General features: G+C 43.8%; 1 protein-coding gene across 2 annotated transcripts in view; it reads right to left on the reverse strand.

The window, feature by feature from the left end:
• Window positions 1-23,852, reverse strand: part of LOC311134751 (polypeptide N-acetylgalactosaminyltransferase 18-like) — a gene marked incomplete at both ends in the record, with an annotated part of 150,366 nt that overhangs the window by 28,013 nt on the left and 98,501 nt on the right. For both annotated transcript variants that reach the window (XM_084168528.1, XM_084168529.1), the window contains one exon: window positions 5,142-5,306. In XM_084168528.1, the coding sequence (XP_084024654.1) occupies window positions 5,142-5,306 (165 nt within the window). The remainder of the gene's footprint in view (window positions 1-5,141; window positions 5,307-23,852) is intronic.

Here is a 23,852-nt window from a genome sequence, read left to right on the forward strand (position 1 = left end):
ACTACTGTGCCCAGACAGTAACTATTGAACTCCAATACCAGAGGGCCCTAAATCTAAATTCCTTAGATAATGAATTTAATTTGATTCCTAATTAATCTGTTCACTCAGATATGAATGAATTATTGCAGAGACTGTTTATCCTGCACTCATCTTTTTGCATTTATGTCAACTCCTCCACATGAGTGGGTATTAGTTTTCTGTGTGCGTAAGACCTGTGTTTACTCCTCCAGTGCAGTGTGCTCAGGAGTGTGCTCTTTCCTTGATCCCAGGGGAGAGGGTCTGAGATGGACTTTACCTCTGGCACCGGACCAACTCTGCTCTCCTCTCCATACAACAATCGCTCATTCAATCTCCTGAGTGGGCCAAATCAAAATATTGATTTGCTATCCTAAGTAGAAACTGAAATTCATCTGGCTTTGAAGGTTGTGAGGCCTATGTGACCTGCGCTCGATTCGGGAATCAGGGAGCCTATGAACTTGGAAATGTCACACTGTGTACCATCTACTTCTAGTCTGAAAGTAGAATCATAAGTTACAGGCACAAAAACTGTCTACACACTGATTTTCATGAAACAGCTATTTATTTTATGGTACAATAGAAGGTGGGAAACCTTTTTTCAATTTATCATTCTCAATTCCTTGCACTGGCTCGGTCATTGTAGGTAGCCAATGTTCACAAATGGAAATTGTGTACATGTTAGAAACTTAATGGGTCTTTAGGTGGCAGTATTATATCAGTATGAGTTCTCAGCAGAGAGCATTTGATATGAATAGATAAAAACAACATTCTTCTGAAAACATCGTTTTTTGAACCGTCTGTGTAGGGTAGAAGGAGGCTGGAGCAGCTGTGGTAGTAATTATGCATTTTGCGGATATGGCTGTCAAAGTTAATGCGTTAACTATTTAAATGTTTAACGGCAGCAATTTTATTACCACATTTAATCAAGTCTCCATTTTCCACCCAAAAATCAGGGTTTCCTCACAGACCCTTTTTAAGTGCAACACACAACGTGTTCTGCTATTGGTCAGCAAGTAATTTAGTTCCCAGAAACTTCAGCCCAAATGTGCAAAGAATCTGGTAGACCGAAAAGTCTAACTTTGTTAGCCAATACAGGAATACCGGGAGAAACTCCCAGCACATATGGTGGTCCTCTGTAGCTCAGCTGGTAGAGCACGGCGCTTTTAACGCCAAGGTAGTGGGTTCGATCCCCGGGACCACCCATACACAAAAATGTCTGCACGCATGACTGTAAGTTGCTTTGGATAAAAGCGTCTGCTAAATGGCACTTTATTATTATTATTACATATGCATTGCCTTAATTGGCTTAATATACCAACCAATCATCTCCCACAACAGTAATTTACATTTTACATTTTTAGTCATTTAGCAGACGCTCTTATCCAGAGCGACTTACAGTTAGTTAGTGCATACATTATTTTATTTTTTTTCATACCCCCTGTGGGAATCGAACCCACAACCCTGGCGTTGCAAATGCCATGCTCTATCAACTGATTCGCTCAAATTAAATGACAAATACTTTACTAAGTAGGTCACTCCAATAGAATTCTATGGTCACTCCTACTAAGGCAAACTTTGAATCGTTGATATCCCAGGCTTATATGCGATAGCCTGGGAATGAGGTTAGTTGGCAAGTAGCAGCAGCTGTAGGGCGGTCTGTCTCACTGTGGTGCCAAAACATCCACTATGCGCGCAGCTTTGAGCAACAACTATTTTGATGGAAAACTTACAGAAAGTTCAACCATAAACACATTCCCAGGCGTTTCTTTCGATAACAGCAAATACTTAATTTCACAGAAGTAGCTAGCTAGTTATGCTAACGCTAGCTAGCGAACCAAACGAGAATGTTTAGAATGCAATGGCTGAATTCCTCTAGATTCAACTCTAGAACACAACAGGACATCCATTTAATTTAGGTACTGTTTTTGTTGTAGTTCTAAGGTCAAAAGATTGAAGCTAATGAACCAAATTCTAATAGTAGCAGCTTGTGACTTATACAGAATTGTAACGTGATATGTGATCCTCCATACCTGTTACAGCTTAGCTAATGGAAAGCTCTGGCACCCATTTTTCAACTAAGCTTTTCTTGGCGATACTTTCTTTGTTCTCGATTAATCATAGTTAACTACAGAATACAATGCGATTAACATGATTACTTTTTATAATAATTTGACAGCCCTAATTGCTGAGCATCCCTGCTGAGGTGTGACTTGTTTCCAGCTGAGCAGCTCTAGGGAAAGATGGGAAAGATGGCGCCGATATGCATGGCTGCCTTGTTTCAGGCTACTAAGCAACTTTGCAACTTTTTCAAAATGTTATTTCTCACTTTATTAGCCCAAAACGTTCTTTGCATTATTACATACAGCCAGAAAGATATCAGAGGGGTGGTAACTCACCAGCATTTAGACCAGGAATGCGACTTTCCTAAATTGGATCATTTGTTCGTACCGTGCAAGGCGATTGAACTTATCCCAGAGGCTGCTTCAAGTCGCCGCCGGCAGAGGCCATCAGACTGTTAAATAGGCATTACAAGCCGGCCTCCACCCAGTACCCTGCCCTGAACTTAGTCACTGTCACTAGCCGGCTACCACCCGGTTACTCATCCCTGCACCTTAGAGGCTGCTGCCCTATTTACATAGACATGGAACACTGGTCACTTTATTAAATGGAACACTGGTCACTTTAATAATGTTTACATACTGTTTTACCCATTTCATATGTATATACTGTATTTTAGTCAAGTCCATCCTATTCAACTATTGCTGTACATATACTATTCTATCCACGTATTCTTCAGATATACTATATATTGTCTCCACATACTGTCCATAATGTGTATACATCCCATCACATATATAGAATGTATACAGTACCAGTCCAAAGTTTGGACACACCTACTCATTCCAGTTTAATTTTTAATTTTTACTATTTTCAAAATTTTAGAATAATAGTGAAGACATCAAAACTATGAAATAACACATATGGAATCGTGTAATAACCAAAAAAGTGTTAAACAAATCAAAATATATTTTATATTTGAGATTCTTCAAATAGCCACCCTTTGCCTTGACAGCCTTGCACACTCTTGGCATTCTCTCAACCAGCTTCACCTGGAATGCTTTTCCAACAGTCTTGAAGGAGTTCCCAAATAAGCTGAGCACTTGTTGGCTGCTTTTCCTTCACTCTGCGGTCCGACTCATCCCAAACCATCTCAATTTAGTTGAGATCGGGGGATTGTGGAGGCCAGGTCATCTGACGCAGCACTCCATCACTCTCCTTCTTGGCAAAATAGCCCTTACACAGCCTGGAGGTGTGTTGGGTCATTGTCCTGTTGAAAAACAAATGATAGTTCCACTAAGCCCAAACCAGATGGGATGGCGTATCCTTGCAGAATGCTGTGGTAGCCATTCTGGTTAAGTGTGCCTTGAATTCTAAATAAATCACAGACAGTGTCACCAGTAAAGCTCCCCCACACCATAACACCACCTCCTCCATGCTTTACGCTGGAAAATACACATGCAGAGATCGTCCGTTCACCCACACCGCGTCTCACAAAGACACGGCGGTTCGAACCAAAAATCTCCAATTTGGACTCCAGACCAAAGGACACATTTCCACAGGTCTAATGTCCATTGCTCGTGTTTCTTAGCCCAAGCAAGTCTCTTCTTCTTATTGGTGTCCTTTAGTAGTGGTTTCTTTGCAGCAATTCGACCATGAAGGCCTGATTCACACAGTCTCCTCTGAACAGTTGATGTTGAGATGTGTCTGTTACTTGAACTCTGTGAAGCATTTATTTGGGCTGCAATTTCTGAAGCTGGTAACTCTAATGAACTTATTCTTTGCAGCAGAGGTAACTCTGGGTCTTCCATTCCTGTGGCGGTCCTCATGAGAGCCAGTTTCATCATAGCGCTTGATGGTTTTTGCGACTGCACTTGAAGAAACTTTCAAAGTTCGTGAAATTATCCGTATTGACTGGCCTTCATGTCTTGAAGTAATGATGGACTGTCGTTTCTCTTTGCTTATTTAAGCTATTCTTGCCATAATATGGACTTGGTCTTTTACCAAATAGGGCTATCTTCTGTATACCCAAATTAACTTTTAAGAAGGCATACCTCTTAATTGAAATGCATTCTTGGTGACTACCTCATGAAGCTGGTTGAGAGAATGCCAAGAGTGTGCAAAGGTGTCATCAAAGCAAAGGGTGGCTATTTGAAGAATCTCAAATATAAAATATATTTTGATTTGTTTAACACTTTTTTGGTTACTACATGATTCCATATGTGTTATTTCATAGTTTTGATGTCTTCACTATTATTCTACAATGTAGAAAATAGTAAAAATAAAGAAAAACCCTTGAATGAGTAGGTGTTCTAAAACTTTTGACCGGTAGTGTCATACATACATACATACATACATACATACATACATACATACATACATATACTCCGGACTCCGACATTGCTCGTCCTAATGTTTCTTTATATCTTAATTCCATTCTTTTACTTTTAGATGTGGTCTCTCAGATTTACAATGCATTTTCCCTCTTCAACTCTTCACTCAGGGTCAAACACAGTTCAATATTTCAAAAGATCACTTATCAATAATTCACAGCTCCTGATTGGCCGCTTCCTTTCAACTATAAAAAATGAAGGGGCCCTTATTTGAACCTTGAGGAACGCCTAATGGTGATGCTCTCAAAGATATAAAAGGACAAAGAAGTAAATTTCGCATGTGATTTTTTGACAGCAGGGTGACATTAGGCCTAAATAGGGTGAGATTTAATGCCATCGTCTGCAGTGGAGAAGACACAGAGTCGTTAGGCGATGTTCATTGTTCTCCACGGAGAGGGTCTAACATGCTTAATGAGACAGGGTCCAATGATCCACTATGGCTTTTCATATGGGGCTGATGCTTTTTTGTGACACTCCGTAATGAGAATCAAGGCCACTTGAGTGCAGGCCGGTGAACCACACACTCAACTCACTCTTCACATCTGCTCCTCTTCTTCAAATGCTCAACATCCCAGTGCAGTGCCTTATTAGCCTGGTTCATCTACCACATTTGTGACTTTGTTTGTGACTGATTCATTACCCATCATGAGAGAAGAGAGGAGTAGCCTTTACCTGAGTAAACTGCCAGGCGAGCTTCATGCGCTTGGCTGTGGCGTAGCTGCATTCCAGGAGCCGCGGCCGACTGTTCACATCCACCAGGCACTTGTTGTCGTCGTCATCGATGGTGGGGCTCAGGACCCCCAGGTGTAGCTGCTGTGTGTTCGTGTAGTATACGTTCTAGAGAAGGAACGGACAAGTACCAGATGATTGTCAAGCAAACAGAACGATTAGGAACAAGGAACAGAAATACCATGCATCTGACTGGATGCACTGAAGGCAAGCATCAAGGAGGTAATTGGGTGGAATGATGTTTGTCTATCGCAAACAAGACATTTAGAAAATCAATTAAAGCAATAGAGCCTTTAAGCTGTGATCCAGTACACTGAAAGTGTACAGCAGATGGGGGACACAGTGATATTAGTGGTTATTAAACATGAGTCTGTCTATAGATTGTCATTCCATTCCAACAGAATGCTTAATTGTGTTGCCTCTCCATACAGAGCTGGTGACAGAATATCATTAGTCTGAATCCCTGTGAAGAGAAGAGTCAGTCATTCCTTACCTGCCAGGTCCTTTGATAGGTCCTAATGGTGTGTATTGCAATAAAGATACAGCTTGCAGTGTTTACACACCTTATCATAAACATTGTCATTCAAAACAGCAAATAGTATAAGGGAAATCGTAACAAAAATACATACATTAAATGATGGACATTCTTCTAATAAAAATAGTTGTTCCACTTTGATATTTGGTATTTATTAGGATCCCCAATAGCCTCTGCAAAAGCAGCAGCTACTCTTACTGGGGTCCACATGAAACATGACATAATACATAGTACAGAACATTATTATTCAAGGACTGAACTACATAAATGTAAAACGTCACACATAGCCTACACATTTAAAATCAGTTTTTCACAATTCCTGATATTTAATCCTAGTAAAAATTCCCTGTATTAGGTCAGTTAGAATCACCACTTTATTTTAAGAATGTGTAATGTCAGAATAATAGTAGAGAGAATTATTTATTTCAGCTTTTATTTCTTTCATCACATTCCCAGTGGGTCAGAAGTTTACATACACTCAATTAGTTTTTGGTAGCATTGCCTTTAAATTGTTTAACTTGGGTCAAACGTTTCGGGTAGCCTTCCACAAGCTTTCCACAATAAGTTGGGTGAATTTTGGCCCATTTCTCCTGACAGAGCTGGTGTAACTGAGTCAGGTTTGTAGGCCTCCTTGCTCGCACACACTTTTTCAGTTCTGCCTACAAATGTCTATAGGGCTTTGTGATGACCACTCCAATACCTTGACTTTGTGGTCCTTAAGCCATTTTGCCACAACTTTGGAAGTATGGTTGGGGTCATTGTCCATTTGGAAGACCCATTTGCAAACAAGCTTTAACTTCCTGACTGATGTCTTGAGATGTTGCTTCAATATATCCACATAATTTTCCTTCCTCATGATGCCATCTATTATGTGAAGTGCCCCAGTCCCTCCTGCAGCAAAGCACCCCCACAGCATGATGCTGCCACCCCCGTGCTTCACGGTTGGGATGGTGTTCTTTGGCTTGCAAGCCTTCCCCTTTTTCCTCTAAAGATAATGATGGTCATTATGGCCAAACAGTTCTATTTTTGTTTAATCAGACCAGAGGACATTTCTCCAAAAAGTATGATCTTTGTCCCCATGTGCAGTTGCAAACCATAGTCGTGCTTTTTTATGGCGGTTTTGGAGCAGTGGCTTCTTCCTTGCTGAGCGGCCTTTCAGGTTATGTCGATTTAGGACTTGTTTTACTGTGGATATAGATACTTTTGTACTTGTTTCCTCCAGCATCTTCACAAGGTCCTTGCTGTTGTTCTGGGATTGATATGCACTTTTCGCACCAAAGTACGTTTATCTCTAGGAGACAGAACGCGTCTCCTTCCTGAGCGGTATGACGGGTGCGTGGTCCCATGGTGTTTATACTTGCGTACTATTGTTTGTACAGATGAACGTGGTACCTTCACGCATTTTGGAAATTGCTCCCAAGGATTAACCAGACTTGTGGAGGTCTACAATTGCTTTTCTGAGGTCATGGCTGATTTCTTTTGATTTTCCCATGATGTCAAGCAAATAGGCACTGAGTTTGAAGGTAGGCCTTGAAATACTTCCACAGGTATACCTCCAATTGACTCAAATTATGACAATTAGCCTATCAGAAGCTTCTAAAGCCATGACATCATCTGGAATTTTCCAAGCTGTTTAAAGGCACAGTCAACTTAGTGTATGTAAACTTCTGACCCACTGGAATTGTGATACAGTGAATTATAAGTGAAATAATCTGTCTGTAAACAATTGTTGGAAAAATTACTTGTGTCATGCACAAAGTAGATGTCCTAACCGACTTGCCAAAACTATAGTTTGTTAACAAGAAATGTGTGGAGTGGTTGAAAAACAAGTTTTAATGACTCCAACCTAAGTGTATGTAAACTTCCGACTTCAACTGTATATGTGCGATATGTGCTTCTTTGTTCTGGACCAACTGCAATTTACCTATGTCCCTATTTGTCGCACATGACCACACAGCTGGGCAGTAGTCCAGGTGCAACAAAACTAGGAGCAACGCCCTATCATGAACAGACCTCTTCCCATTTTAGCAACCATTAAGTGTATATGTTTGGACCATGACTGTTTGCTATCTAGGGTTACACCCAGCAGTTTAGTCTCCTCAACTTGCTCCATCGCCATATTATTCAATAATATATATAAATTAGGTTTAGTGTTGAGCGAGGGATTTGTCCCCAAAATTATGATTTTAGTTTTTGAGATATTTAGCACCAGCCTATTGCTAGTTACCCATTATACAATTGACTGGCGCTCTTCGTTAAGGGTTTCAGTTATTTATTTTACTGTTGCAGCCAAAGTGTATATTGTTGAGTCGTCAGCGAACAGAAAACAATAATGGCCTTAGCCAGCTGCACACCACACTCAACTGAATTTTCATGAGAGGCTTCCATTAACGAAAACCCTCTGTTGTATTAGATAGGTAACTCTCTGAAGTTTTCAGCAATAGGTTATGATCAATTACATCAAAAGCAGCACTGAAGTCTAACAGAACAGCTCCCACAATCTTCTTCCTATCAATTTCTTTCAGCCAATCATCAATCATTTGTGTCAGTGCCGAGCATGTTGAGTGCCCTTCCCTATAAGCATGCTGAAAGTCTGTTCATTTGTTTTCTGTGAAATAACTTTGTATTTGATCAAAGACAATTCTTTCCAAAAGTTTGCTAAGCACTTGTAACAGGATGACTGGTCAGCTGTTTGAACCATTAAAGGGTGCTCTGCAATTCTTGGGTAGCGGAATGACCTTTGCCTCCCTCCATGTCTGAAGGGCTTAAATTGAAGATGTGGCAAACAGGAGTCCCAATGTATTGCGCTACCAACCTCAGCCATTTACCATCCAGGTTGTCGGTACCAGGTGGTTTGTCCTTATTTATAGATAGCAAAAAAACTTCACCTGTTCAACACCCGCTTTGTGGAACTCAAAACCAAAGTGCTTGTCTTTCATTTTTTGGTCCATTATGCATGAATATGAAGGCAAAGCATTTGTTGTTTGCATGTCATGCCTAAATTTGTTAATTTTGTCAACAAAAAAGTTAAAGTGGTTGGCAATATCAAAGGGTTTGTTATGAACAAGCCATCTGCCTCAATGAAGGATGGAGTCGAGTTTGCTTTTTTGCCTAGAATTTCATTTAAAGTACTCCAGAGCTTTTTACAATTTTAAATTTAATTGTTTATTTATTTCACCTTTATTTAACCAGGTAAGCCAGTTGAGAACAAGTTCTCATTTACAACTGCGACCTGGCCAAGATAAAGCAAAGCAGTGCGATAAAAACAACAACACAGAGTTACATATGGAATAAACAAAACGTACAGTCAATAACACAATAGAAAATCTATATACAGTGTGTGCAAATGTAGTAAGATATGGAGGTAAGGCAATAAATAGGCCATAGAGCAAAATAATTACAATTTAGTATTAACACTGGAGTGATAGATGTGCAGAAGATGATGTGCAAATAGAGATACTGGGGTGCAAATGAGCAAAATAAATAACAATATCGGGATGAGGTAGTTGGGTGGGATAATTACAGATGGGCTGTGTACAGGTGCAGTGATCGGTAAGCTGCTCTGACAACTGATGCTTAAAGTTAGTGAGGGAGATAAGTCTCCAGCTTCAGAGATTTTTGCAGTTCGTTCCAGTCATTTGCAGCAGAGAACTGGAAGGAATGGCGGCCAAAGGAGGTGTTGGCTTTGGGGATGACCAGTGAGATATACCTGCTGGAACGCATACTACGGGTCGGTGTTGCTATGGTGACCGATGAGCTAAGATAAGGCGGGGATTTGCCTAGAAGTGATTTATAGATGACCTGGAGCCAGTGGGTTTGGCGACGAATATGTAGTGAGGGCCAGCCAACGAGAGCGTACAGGTCACAATGGTGGGTAGTATATGGGGTTTTGGTGACAAAACGGATGGCACTGTGATAGACTACATCCAATTTGCTGAGTAGAGTGTTGGAAGCTATTTTGTAAATGACATCACCGAAGTCAAGGATCGGTAGGATAGTCAGTTTTACGAGGGCATGTTTAGCAGCATGAGTGAAGGAGGCTTTGTTGCGAAATAGGAAACCTATTCCGGATGTAACTTTGGATTGGAGATGCTTAATGTGAGTCTGGAAGGAGAGTTTACGGTCTAACCAGACACATAGGTATTTGTAGTTGACCACATATTCAATGTCAGACCCGCCGAGAGTAGTGATTCTAGTCGGGCGGGCGGGTGCAAGTAGCGTTCGATTGAAGAGCATGCATTTAGTTTTACTAGCGTTTAAGAGCAGTTGGAGGCCACGGAAGGAGTGTTGTATGGCATTGAAGCTCGTTTGGAGGTTTGTTAACACAGTGTCCAATGAAGGGCCAGATGTATACAAAATAGTGTCATCTGCGTAGAGGTGGATCTGAGAGTCACCAGCAGCAAGAGCGACATCATTGATATACACAGAGAATAGAGTCGGCCCGAGAATTAAACCCTGTGGCACCCCCATAGAGACTGCCCGAGGTCCAAACAACAGGCCCTCCGATTTGACACATTGAACTCTATATGAGAAGTAGTTGGTGAACCAGGCGAGGCAGTCATTTCAGAAACCAAGGCTATTTAGTCTGCCAATAAGAATGCGGTGATTGACAGAGTCAAAAGCCTTGGCCAGGTCGATGAAGACGGCTGCACAGTACTGTCTTTTATCGATCGCGGTTATTATATCGTTTAGGACCTTGAGCGTGGCTGAGGTGCACCCATGACTAGCTCGGAAACCAGATTGCATAGCGGAGAAGGTACGGTGGGATTCGAAATGGTCGGTGATCTGATTGTTAACTTGGCTTTCAAATACTTTCGAAAGGAAGGGCAGGATGGATATAGGTCTGTAACAGTTTGGATCTAGAGTGTCACCCCCTTTGAAGAGGGGGATGACCGCAGCAGCTTTCCAATCTCTGGGGATCTCAGATGATACGAAAGAGAGGTTGAACAGGCTAGTAATAGGGGTTGCGACAATTTCTGCGGCTAATTTTAGAAAGAAAGGGTCCAGATTGTCTAGCCCAGCGGATTTGTAGGGGTCCAGATTTTGCAGCTCTTTCAGGACATCAGCTATCTGAATTTGGGTGAAGGAGAAGCGGGTGGGGCATGGACAAGTTGCAGCGGAGGGTGCAGAGCTGGTGGCCGGGGTAGGGGTAGCCAGGTGGAAAGCATGGCCAGCCGTAGCAAAATGCTTATTGAAATTCTCGATTATTGTAGATTTATCGGTGGTGACAGTGTTTCCTAGCCTCAGTGCAGTGGGTAGCTGGGAGGAGGTGCTCTTATTCTCCATGGACTTTACAGTGTCCAAAAACTTTTTGGAGTTAGTGCTACAGGATGCACATTTCTGTTTGAAAAAGCTAGCCTTTGCTTTCCTAACTGCTTGTGTATATTGGTTCCTGACTTCCCTGAAAAGTTGCATATCGCGGGGGCTGTTCGATGCTAATGCAGTACGCCACAGGATATTTTTGTGCTGGTCAAGGGCAGTGAAGTCTGGGGTGAACCAGGGGCTATACAGTGAGGGAAAAAAGTATTTGATCCCCTGCTGATTTTGTACGTTTGCCCACTGACAAAGAAATGACCAGTCTATAAATGTAATGGTAGGTTTATTTGAACAGTGAGAGACAGAATAACAACAAAAAAATCCAGAAAAATTGTCTGGAATTTTTTTTAAATAAATTGATTTGCATTTTAAATGAGGGAAATAAGTATTTGACCCCTCTGCAAAACATGACTTAGTACTTGGTGGCAAAACCCTTGTTGGCAATCACAGAGGTCAGAAGTTTCTTGTAGTTGGCCACCAGGTTTGCACACATTCCAGGAGGGATTTTGTCCCATTCCTCTTTGCAGATCTTCTCCAAGTCATTAAGTCATTATGCAATAAAATGCAAATTAATTACTTAAAAATCATACAATGTGATTTTCTGGATTTTTGTTTTAGATTCAGTCTCTCACAGTTGAAGTGTACCTATGATAAAAATTACAGACCTCTACATGCTTTGTAAGTAGGAAAACCTGCAAAATCGGCAGTGTATCAAATACTTGTTCTCCCCACTGTATGAGGGTGCCCATGTTTACGGATTTAGGGTTGTACCTGGTAGGTTCCTTGATATTTGTGTGAGATTGAGGGCATCTAGTTTAGATTGTAGGACGGCCGGGGTGTTAAGCATATCCCAGTTTAAGTCACCAAGCAGTACGAACTCTGAGGATAGATGTGGGGCAAGCAATTCACATATCGTGTCCAGGGCACAACTGGGGGCTGAGGGGGGTCTGTAGCAAGTGGCAACAGTGAGAGACTTATTTCTGGAAAGGTGGATTTTTAGAAGTAAAAGCTCAAACTGTTTGGGCACAGACCTGGATAGTATGATAGAGCTCTGCAGGCTCTCTCTTCAGTATATTGCAACTCCGACCCTTTGGCAGTTGTATCTAGACGGAAAATGTTGTAGTTCGGCATGGACATTTCTGAATTTTTGGTGGCCTTCCTAAGCCAGGATTCAGACACTGCTAGAATATCAAGGTTGGCAGAGTGTGCTAACGCAGTGAATAACTCAAACTTGGGGAGGAGGCTTCTGACGTTAACATGCAAGAAACCAAGGCTTTTACGGTTACAGAAGTCAACAAATGATAGCGCCTGGGGAGTAGGAGTGATACTGGGGGCTACAGGGCCTGGGTTAACCTCTACATCACCAGAGGAACAGAGGAGGAATAGAATAAGGATACGGCTAAAGGCTTTAAGAACTTATCTTCTAGTGCGTTGAGTACATAGAATAAAAGGGGCAGATTTCCGGGCGTTGTAGAATAGATTCAGGGCATTATGTCCCGTGTAGCTCAGTTGGTAGAGCATGGCGCTTGCAACGCCTGGGTTGTGGGTTCGATTCCCACGGGGGGCCAGTATGAAAATGAATGCACTCACTAACTGTAAGTTGCTCTGGATAAGAGCGTCTGCTAAATGACTAAATGATATAAAATGTAGAGCTACTACTGCATGATAAAAGGAATAATCTAAGTGTGTTTCAGAGATGGCCAGAATATGAATGTTTTCTGACGTTAATAAGTTGTCAATTTCATTAACCTTGTTTCTCAGGCTACGTATGTTAATATGGGCTATTTTCTGTCATTTTCTGGGTTGCTTGTTTGTTTTTAGTGCTATTCTGAGGCTGATCCGAGGTAGACATGTCAGTGACATTTACATTTGAGTCAATGGTACTGAGTGGGCTGCCCACAGTGGGCTTCTTCCCAAGGCAGACAGTTTTCAGTGCAAACTGTGGAATTCAATTCTATGTGCATATGATTATTGCAGATAATACCCTCGGAGCTACCAGTTAAAGGAACATAAATTAGGTTACTTACATTCACTGCACTTCTATTTCTCTGGGATATAATACGATTTCCATGTCCTCTGTTGCTTATTATCACAGGGAGGACTGGAGTGCTACCAAACCCAGGCTGTCAGTATCTTAAGCAGTTCACTATGTTGATGGAGATAATCCTGAACCCCTGCAGTTAGGGTGCATCCCATCTCTTTTAAAGAGTGTTGGTTGCTCCCACAGCAAGTCAAAATTGGCACAAAAAGGAGACATTCCTGTCTTTGCAGAGTTTCTTCAGGAACTCGTTTGGGCAGCAAGGCCACTGTAACGTTCCAAACCCCTTCTATGGCATGGCAGTGGGCCAGAGATGATTGTTCTTTTCCCTGTGCAAACAAGGGTCTTCAAGAGAATGTTGTAGTCTTTCTTCAGTTCCTCAGATTGCTAAAAGCGAATGTCGTTAAGTCCAACATACGTGATAATGGTGCCAATATTAGAGTAGTTGGCTAGAACTGTGGGCAGGAGGGAGTTGATGTCTTGGACATGGGCGCCTGGGTGACAATGGACCTTGGTCGGCACACAGGCCTTAGGCAGGCCAAAATCTCTCACAATCAAGCTGCCCACGACAATGGTGGTCGTGCTTCGACTCATGCCAGCCTGACTCACCGCACATGTACCAGTAGCAGCGGATGGCTGAGCTGTGGAGGATGGTGCTGTTGGTGTACTCCCAGGATCAGAGCTGACTTCCATGGCCGGTATGTCCGCCTCCAGCGGGGCAAAGCTGTTTAATAGCTGGATCTGTTCTTCTAGGACAGCTACATTCAGCCGCGTGCCGATTTTTTCTTGAGCGGATGATCGGGGGGGCCGGAACATAATTACAAATAATGTGTAGACTGCAAATTGTCCGCAACAAGCCCAAACATAGATAACGTTTGACTAAAACATTTTAAACCTTGCTTACATTTGTATACGATCACGTGTCTCTCTATTATGTGTGAGAATACTTGGGAACAGATTTCTTACATTAAAATCACTTGGAGTTGATTTCCTGGTGTTTTCACAGTCTTTTATGTCACAATTTATTATTATTATTATTATTATTAAAACTTGCGGTCCCAGCTGAAAAAGCTAACCGCATCGTGGAATCCTTAGCTATCAGAACTTCAACTTTGATTAAAAAACTATATAAACGTTTTACGTAAAAACAACAAACCAAGTGTAGGTCAGACTCACAGACTTCCGTGATACGCAATAGGTGTCCCTAATGCCATCCAATTACATGGTAGTTCCATGGGTACAGTGAAATGACAGTGTAGGTACATTAAGTGTTGCTACATAGCACACACCTGTTATTCCTGTAGACCCGCTTGTGGCATGCACTTATTTAAGGATTTACAAATACATTCTTAAATTGTGATAACTGATTTACAAATACATTCTTAATTGTGATAACTGAGTGAGAGGAGGATCATTGTAGACCATGACAGTGTCCATCTCTTTTACACAGCCAGCCACATAAAAACGCTAACCGATAAGAGGAATCTAGTTGAGTGCTTATTTACAGGGGCTTAAATGTAATGGGACATCTTAATAGCTGGGGTTTGGCAGAACCAACTGTTCTAACAGTGGAGAGGAGGTGGTAGGACAGAAACAACCAACTGTTCTAACAGTGGAGAGGAGGTGGTAGGACAGAAACAACCAACTGTTCTAACAGTGGAGAGGAGGTGGTAGGACAGAAACAACCAACTGTTCTAACAGTGGAGAGGAGGTGGTAGGACAGAAACAACCAACTGTTCTAACAGTGTAGAGGAGGTGGTAGGACAGAAACAACCAACTGTTCTAACAGTGGAGAGGTGGTGGTAGGACAGAAACAACCAACTGTTCTAACAGTGGAGAGGAGGTGGTAGGACAGAAACAACCAACTGTTCTAACAGTGGAGAGGTGGTGGTAGGACAGAAACAACCAACTGTTCTAACAGTGGAGAGGAGGTGGTAGGACAGAAACAACCAACTGTTCTAACAGTGGAGAGGAGGTGGTAGGACAGAAACAACCAACTGTTCTAACAGTGGAGAGGAGGTGGTAGGACAGAAACACCAGCTGTTCTGGTTAGCGTTTCTCGTCATGAATCTTGTTCTGGAGGCAGCTCTGCAGAGTGGTCACAAGGTGGCACAGCCACAAAGTCATAAAATCTGATTTTAAACCTAACCACACTGCTAACCCTGATGCCTAACCCTAACCTTAAATTAAGCACATTTTAGTTTTCATTAATTTTTTACAATATAGCCAATGTTGACTTTGCAGCTGGACTATCTAAAGGGAAATCGCTCAGTTCTGCCTCCAGGATTCATGACAAACGTCAACCTGCGAAGAAAAGAGCCATGTTGTTTCCATACGTGATGAAAAGGTTCCCTTTCAGTAAGTCAACTTCTGTACAACATACTATGGGGAGTCGCACTTTCGCGACTTCGGTTGAAGTATCTACAATCACGCCTGACAAGGCCAATGAAATCCGAGCCTTGCTGGAACCCCCGCCTTCCACAGGTGATAAGCGTGAGGCTCGGGTTAATTCCTTCAATTATTCCGCTCTTCACCTCGGTGTGAACAGGAACTGTTCAGCTACTAAAACAAACAATTGGAATAAGAGACTGTCTCATGTTGCGCCAACTAAGCTGTCCGTTAGTGGTAAAGCGTGCTCACCACCTGGACATTGTGTCCTGAAGTTTGTATAATTCTCATAAATTATTCTTCGAAATTGCTTGGCCTGGCTATAGCAACAAGTAAGATGGCTAATGCAACTGAAACGACAAATGCTAACATGCCGGGTTCTCGACCATGCCCAATGAATTAGAAGATACTCACGTTGCTGTCTTGTATTACATTTTTACATTTTAGTCATTTAGCAGACGCTCTTATCCAGAGCGACTTACAGTTAGTGAGTGCATACATTTTCATACTGTATGTCTCGGGTCTGTGCATGCTCAGGCTGCCCTCGCTCGAATCAGTTTGTGTGTCAGACTAGGGGACGGCTGGCACTGTTCCCCTATTAGTCCGCAGCGCAGGTTCTCTTGACAATTGTGTAACATTCTTTAGGGGTCTTGGTGTTTCTGATAGTGACTTCCTCTCTCGGGTGCCCGTACTTCAGCTGGGTCTGAGTTGCGGGACGCGGAGATGGATTGGGTCGTTGGTCGGGCCGAATATCTCCCGGCTCCTGTGCGCTCTGTTGAAGGTTACGCGAGGCTACTCGAAGAGAGGCCGACCAGGTTCTGTGGGTATCCCCCCACTGCCTGTGTCTGCCTTGGTTAAGACCCGCTTGCCTCTCTTCCCAGAAGGGTCCGGATCCCACCTCTGTGATCTGGTTCTACGTGGACTTTCAAGACCAGGCTAGCTGGGTTTGTTTCATGATTACAAATCATGGTGTGATTGTGGTAACGTACAGGAACTCAAGTCCTTTTGTTCTCCCGATCTGGAATACCTCAACATCAAATGCCAACACATTACTTCCTGAGATAATTTTCTTCAGTCATCGTCACTGCAGTATATATTCCCCCCAAGCAGACACGGCGACGGCTCTCAAGGAACTACACTGGACTACGTACAAACTGGAAACTGCATATCCTGAGGCCGCATTTATATAGCTGGGGACATTAATAAAGGAGATCGGAGGAAAATTCTACCGAAATTCTATCAACACATCCCGAAAATCGGTCTTCTCACAAAATTGTCTGTAGCGGTTTGCACTACACACTAATATGACTCCCCTGTGGAAAGGTGAGACTCTCACAAACACGTACATGTTGGTTGTTTTGCTCTAGGATGCCCATAGGCCTCACAAGACTCGTCTGAAGGTCCCCTGGTACCAGTTGAATAAATTAATGGAAGTCTGTATGGAGACTGTTTAGTGGCAAAACTAAGCGCTTAAATACGTTTAAAAAATATATATATATTGTTTCCTGATCTTTCTTATATCTCTCAGATATAGGACAGACACTTCAGAACAAACTTCCTTTAGATGTTTTTGGGGGACTATCTGTTGTTCCATGTAGTGAATCTGTTATTCAATGCGTTTTGTATGGGCTAATAGCAGTAAGGCCAAAAATAAGTTATCAAATAATGGGGGGGGGGGGGGGGGGGGGGGGGGGGGATGGGTTATACGTCAAGGGGTCTTAAAATTAAAAATATTCTTTAAACTATTCCATATAGCTTAGTAGAACCCCCCACGCCCCCATATTTGCAGGCCAGCTGGCTGGATTGTTTACGGACATATTCAATCTCTCCATATCCAAGACTATTGTCCCCACTTGCTTCAAGATGTCACCATTGTTCCTGTACCCAAGAAAGCAAAGGTAACTGAACTAAATGACTAATCGACCTGTAGCACTCACTTCTGTCATCATGAAGTACTTTGAGAGGCTAGTTAAGGACCATATCACCTCCACATTCGCATACTGCCCTAACAGATCCATGGACAACGCAATTGCCATTGCACTGCACACTGCCCTATCCCATCTGGACAACAGACATACAGTGGGGAGAACAAGTACTTGATACACTGCCGATTTTGCAGGTTTTCCTACATACAAAGCATGTAGAGGTCTGTAATTTTTATCATAGGTACACTTCAACTGTGAGAGAAGGAATCTAAAACAAAAATCCAGAAAATCACATTGTATGATTTTTAAGTAATTAATTTGCATTTTATTGCATAATGACTTAATGACTTGGAGAAGATCTGCAAAGAGGAATGGGACAAAATCCCTCCTGGAATGTGTGCAAACCTGGTGGCCAACTACAAGAAAAGAAGCCCTCCTGTTCTCTACTCATTACCTGTATTAACTGCACCTGTTTGAACTCGGTACCTGTATAAAAGACACCTGTCCACACACTCAATCAAACAGACTCCAACCTCTCCACAATGGCCAAGACCAGAGAGCTGTGTAAGGACATCAGGGATAAAATTGTAGACCTGCACAAGGCTGGGATGGGCTACAGGACAATAGGCAAGCAGCTTGGTGAGAAGGCAACAACTGTTGGCGCAATTATAAGAAAATGGAAGAAGTTCAAGATGACGGTCAATCACCCTCGGTCTGGGGCTCCATGCAAGATCTCACCTCGTGGGGCATCAATGATCATGAGGAAGGTGAGGGATCAGCCCAGAACTACACAGCAGGACCTGGTCAATGACCTGAAGAGAGCTGGGACCACAGTCTCAAAGAAAACCATTAGTAACACACTACGCCGTCATGGATTAAAATCCTGCAGCGCACGCAAGGTCCCCCTGCTCGAGCCAGAGCATGTCCAGGCCCGTCTGAAGTTTGCCAATGACCATCTGGATGATCCAGAGGAGGAATGGGAGAAGGTCATGTGGTCTGATGAGACAAAAATAGAGCTTTTTGGTCTAAACTCCACTCGCCGTGTTTGGAGGAAGAAGAAGGATGAGTACAACCCCAAGAACACCATCCCAACCGTGAAGCATGGTGGTGGAAACATCATTCTTTGGGGATACTTTTCTGCAAAGGGGACAGGACGACTGCACCGTATTGAGGGGAGGATGGATGGGGCCATGTATCGCAAGATCTTGGCCAACAACCTCCTTCCCTCAGTAAGAGCATTGAAGATGGGTCGTGGCTGGGTCTTCCAGCATGACAACGACCCGAAACACACAGCCAGGGCAACTAAGGAGTGGCTCCGTAAGAAGCATCTCAAGGTCCTGGAGTGGCCTAGCCAGTCTCCAGACCTGAACCCAATAGAAAATCTTTGGAGGGAGCTGAAAGTTCGTATTGCCCAGCGACAGCCCCGAAACCTGAAGGATCTGGAGAAGGTCTGTATGGAGGAGTGGGCCAAAATCCCTGCTGCAGTGTGTGCAAACCTGGTCAAGACCTACAGGAAACGTATGATCTCTGTAATTGCAAACAAAGGTTTCTGTACCAAATATTAAGTTCTGCTTTTCTGATGTATCAAATACTTACGTCATGCAATAAATTGCTAATTAATTACTTAAAAATCATACAATGTGATTTTCTGGATTTTTGTTTTAGATTCCGTCTCTCACAGTTGAAGTGTACCTATGATCAAAATTACAGACCTCTACATGCTTTGTAAGTAGGAAAACCTGCAAAATCGGCAGTATATCAAATACTTGTTCTTCCCACTGTACCTATGTAAGAATGCTGTTCATTGACTACAGCTCAGCCTTCAACACCATAGCGCCCTCCAAGCTCATCATTAAGCTCAGGGCCCTGGGTCTGAACCCCTCCCTGTGCAACTGGGTTCTGGACTTTCTGATGGGCTGGCCCCAAGTGGTGAAGGTAGGCAACAACACCTCCACCACGCTAATCCTCAACACTGGGGCCCCACAGGGGTGCGTCCTCAGTCCCCTCCTGTACTCCATGTTCACCCATGACCACATGGCTATGCACGTCTCCAACTCAGTCATCAAGTTTGCTGACGACACAACAGTGGTAGGCCTAATTACATTTACATTTACGTCATTTAGCAGACGCTCTTATCCAGAGCGACTTACAAATTGGTGCATTCATCTTATAGCCAGTGGGATAACCACTTTACACTGTTTTTTTTTTTTTTTTATGTTTTTTTTTGTGGTGGGGTGGGGTAAGGGGGGGTTTAGAAGGATTACTTTATCCTATCCCAGGTGTTCCTTAAAGAGGTGGGGTTTCAAATGTCTCCGGAAGGTGGTGAGTGACTCCGCTGTCCTGGCGTCGTGAGGGAGCTTGTTCCACCATTGGGGTGCCAGAGCAGCGAACAGTTTTGACTGGGCTGAGCGGGAACTGTGCTTCAGCAGAGGTAGGGGAGCCAGCAGGCCAGAGGTGGATGAACGCAATGCCCTCGTTTGGGTGTAGGGACTGATCAGAGCCTGAAGGTACGGAGGTGCCGTTCCCCTCACAGCTCCGTAGGCAAGCACCATGGTCTTGTAGCAGATGCGAGCTTCAACTGGAAGCCAGTGTAGTGTGCGGAGGAGCGGGGTGACGTGAGAGAACTTGGGAAGGTTGAACACCAGACGGGCTGCGGCATTCTGGATGAGTTGTAGGGGTTTAATGGCACAGGCAGGGAGCCCACCCAACAGCGAGTTGCAGTAATCCAGACGGGAGATGACAAGTGCCTGGATTAGGACCTGTGCCGCTTCCTGTGTAAGGCAGGGTCGTACTCTCCGAATGTTGTAGAGCATGAACCTACAGGAACGGGTCACCGCCTTGATGTTAGCGGAGAACGACAGGGTGTTGTCCAGGGTCACGCCAAGGCTCTTCGCACTCTGGGAGGAGGACACAACAGAGTTGTCAACCGTGATGGCGAGATCATGGAACGGGCAGTCCTTCCCCGGGAGGAAGAGCAGCTCCGTCTTGCCAACGTTCAGCTTGAGGTGGTGATCCGTCATCCATACTGATATGTCTGCCAGACATGCAGAGATGCGATTCGCCACCTGGTTATCAGAAGGGGGAAAGGAGAAGATTAGTTGTGTGTCGTCTGCGTAGCAATGATAAGAGAGGCCATGTGAGGATATGACAGAGCCAAGTGACTTGGTGTATAGCGAGAATAGGAGAGGGCCTAGAACTGAGCCCTGGGGGACACCAGTGGTGAGAGCACGTGGTGCGGAGACATCTTCTCGCCACGCCACTTGGTAGGAGCGACCGGTCAGGTAGGACGCAATCCAAGAGTGAGCCGCGCCGGAGATGCCCAGCTCAGAGAGGGTGGAGAGGAGGATCTGATGGTTCACAGTATCAAAGGCAGCAGACCGGTCTAGAAGGACAAGAGCAGAGGAGAGAGAGTTAGCTTTAGCAGTGCGGAGAGCCTCCGTGACACAGAGAAGAGCAGTCTCAGTTGAATGACCAGTCTTGAAACCTGACTGGTTTGGATCAAGAAGGTCATTCTGAGAGAGATAGCAAGAGAGTTGGCTAAAGACGGCACGCTCAATGGTTTTGGAGAGAAAAGAAAGAAGGGATATGGTCTGTAGTTGTTGACATCAAAGGGATCGAGTGTTGGTTTTTTGAGAAGGGGTGCAACTCTCGCTCTCTTGAAGACGGAAGGGACATAGCCAGCGGTCAAGGATGAGTTGATCAGCGAGGTGAGGTAAGGGAGAAGGTCACCGGAGATGGTCTGGAGAAGAGAGGAGGGGATAGGGTCAAGCGGGCAGGTTGTTGGGCGGCCGGCCGTCACAAGTCGCAAGATTTTATCTGGAGAGAGAGGGGAGAAAGAAGTCAAAGCATAGGGTAGGGCAGTGTGAGCAGGACCGGCAGTGTCATTTGACTTAACAAACGAGGATCGGATGTCGTCAACCTTCTTTTCAAAATGGTTGATGAAGTCATCTACAGTGAGGGAGGAGGGGGAGGCGGATTCAGCAGGGAGGAGAAGGTGGCAAAGAGCTTCCTAGGGTTAGAGGCAGATGCTTGGAATTTAGAGTGGTAGAAAGTGGCCTTAGCAGCAGAAACAGATGAAGAAAATGTAGAGAGGAGGGAGTGAAAAGATGCCAGGTCCGCAGGGAGTCTAGTTTTCCTCCATTTCCGCTCGGCTGCTCGGAGCCCTGTTCTGTGAGCTCGCAATGAGTCATCAAGCCACGGAGCTGGAGGGGAGGACCGAGCCGGCCGGGAGGATAGGGGACATAGAGAGTCAAAGGATGCAGAAAGGGAGGAGAGGAGGGTTGAGGAGGCAGAATCAGGAGATTGGAGGGAGAAGGATTGAGCAGAGGGAAGAGATGATAGGATGGAAGAGGAGAGAGTAGCGGGAGAGAGAGAGCGAAGGTTGCGACGGCGCATTACCATCTGAGTAGGGGCAGAGTGAGTAGTGTTGGAGGAGAGCGAGAGAGAAAAGGATACAAAGTAGTGGTCGGAGACATGGAGGGGAGTTGCAGTGAGATTAGTAGAAGAACAGCATCTAGTAAAGATGAGGTCAAGCGTATTGCCTGCCTTGTGAGTAGGGGGGGATGGTGAGAGGGTGAGGTCAAAAGAGGAGAGGAGTGGAAAGAAGGAGGCAGAGAGAAATGAGTCAAAGGTAGACGTAGGGAGGTTGAAGTCCCCCAGAACTGTGAGGGGTGAGCCATCCTCAGGAAAGGAACTTATCAAGGCGTCAAGCTCATTGATGAACTCTCCAAGGGAACCTGGAGGGCGATAGATGACAAGGATATTAAGCTTAAATGGGCTAGTGACTGTGACAGCATGGAATTCAAATGAGGAGATAGACAGATGGGTCAGGGGAAAAATAGATTATGTCCATTTGGGAGAGATGAGGTCATTTAACACTGATCACTTTAATAATGTTTACATACTGTTTCACGCACTTTATACAGTATGTATATACTGTATTCTAGTCAGGCCTCATCCTATATAACTCATTTTAAAAATGTTCTGGATTATGTGTGTATTGTTTTTTTATTATTATTGCTAGGTATTACTGCACTGTTGGGAGCTAGAAACACAAGCATTTCGCTGCACCTGGGATAACATTTGCAAATCTGTATACGTGACCAATAAACTTTGATTTGATTCAGCTAACAAGAGCTGCATAGCGTGCTAGCCAGGTTAGCGAACTTGCCGAGGCGAGCTATTCTGGCTTCCTAACAGTGGAATTGCTTGGGTAGCTCTTGTTTAGCACGGATCTGAGCGACCGGTGAGCCTCTCCACTAAAACATTACTGTGACGTCAGTGGCTCCACGTTTGGTTGCGGCCAAACGGGGTGCTACGTCAGCCATTGCTGGAGCCCCCTGTGTCCATTAGGGGACGGGCTTCATCCAGGCTATACAGTCTCACGGAAACACAACTTAGTTTGGAAGCTTGTCCATGTTTAAAGTCCCCTCTCTTACAGCGCGTTTCATGGTGTTCAAGGGGTATATCAATCAGTGGCGGTCAGTGCCGTTTATGATGAGGGAGGATGATATTTTTTTCTCATTGAGCATGGCCTTATTTCTATTACAGCATATTGAATGACTGTCATTCATATTCCATTCACCCAGTTCAATGTAATATCGATAGGTTTAGGCTACTACATGATACTCAAATTTTCCCTATACAACCTAGCCTATGAATGAAAGTTTACAACGTAGGTGCACACAGGTCGAGAGACAAATTTGAGGTGACAGACAGTGACAGCTGCATTTGCTAGCTAAGTAAGTGAAACTGAAAAAAAATGAAACTCTTGCTTTTCCATTGTTAAAGAAATGAATTTGTTGGAAATTGTTTAACTATTGTCTCTCTCTCTCTTTGAGTCAATTACTCACCACATTTTATGCACTGCAGTGCTAACTAGCTGTAGCTTATGCTTTCAGTACTAGATTCATTCTCTGATCCTTTGATTGGGTGGACAACATGTCAGTTCATGCTGCAAGAGCTCTGATAGATTGGAGGACGTCCTCCGGAAGTTGTCATAATTACTGTGTAAGTCTATGGAAAGGGGTGAGAACCAAGAGCCTCCTAGGTTTTGTATTGAAGTCAATGTACCAAGAGGAGGACGGAATCTAGCTGTCCTCCGGCTACACCATGGTGCTACCCTACAGAGTGCTGTTGAGGCTACTGTAGACCTTCATTGCAAAACAGTGTGTTTTAATCAATTATTTGGTGAAATGTGAATATATTTAGCATAGTTTTATCTAAAAAGGATAACTTTTTTTTATGTTTTGCAATTTTTATTTTTATGAAATTCACTGAGGAGGATGGTCCTTCCCTTCCTCCTCTGAGGAGCCTTCACTGATCTCAATCTCTCCAGGGTGAGAGTAATAAATTGGGTGATTCGCTCTCTGTCCACAAGGAGGCACTCCTCCCCATAGGTGGCTCATTACTGGGATTCATTGCTGATTCCTGCCTGTAGCTCACTAGTCCCT

Source organism: Coregonus lavaretus (genome assembly GCF_964263955.1).
Source record: "Coregonus lavaretus genome assembly, chromosome: 9".
NCBI lineage: Eukaryota > Metazoa > Chordata > Actinopteri > Salmoniformes > Salmonidae > Coregonus > Coregonus lavaretus.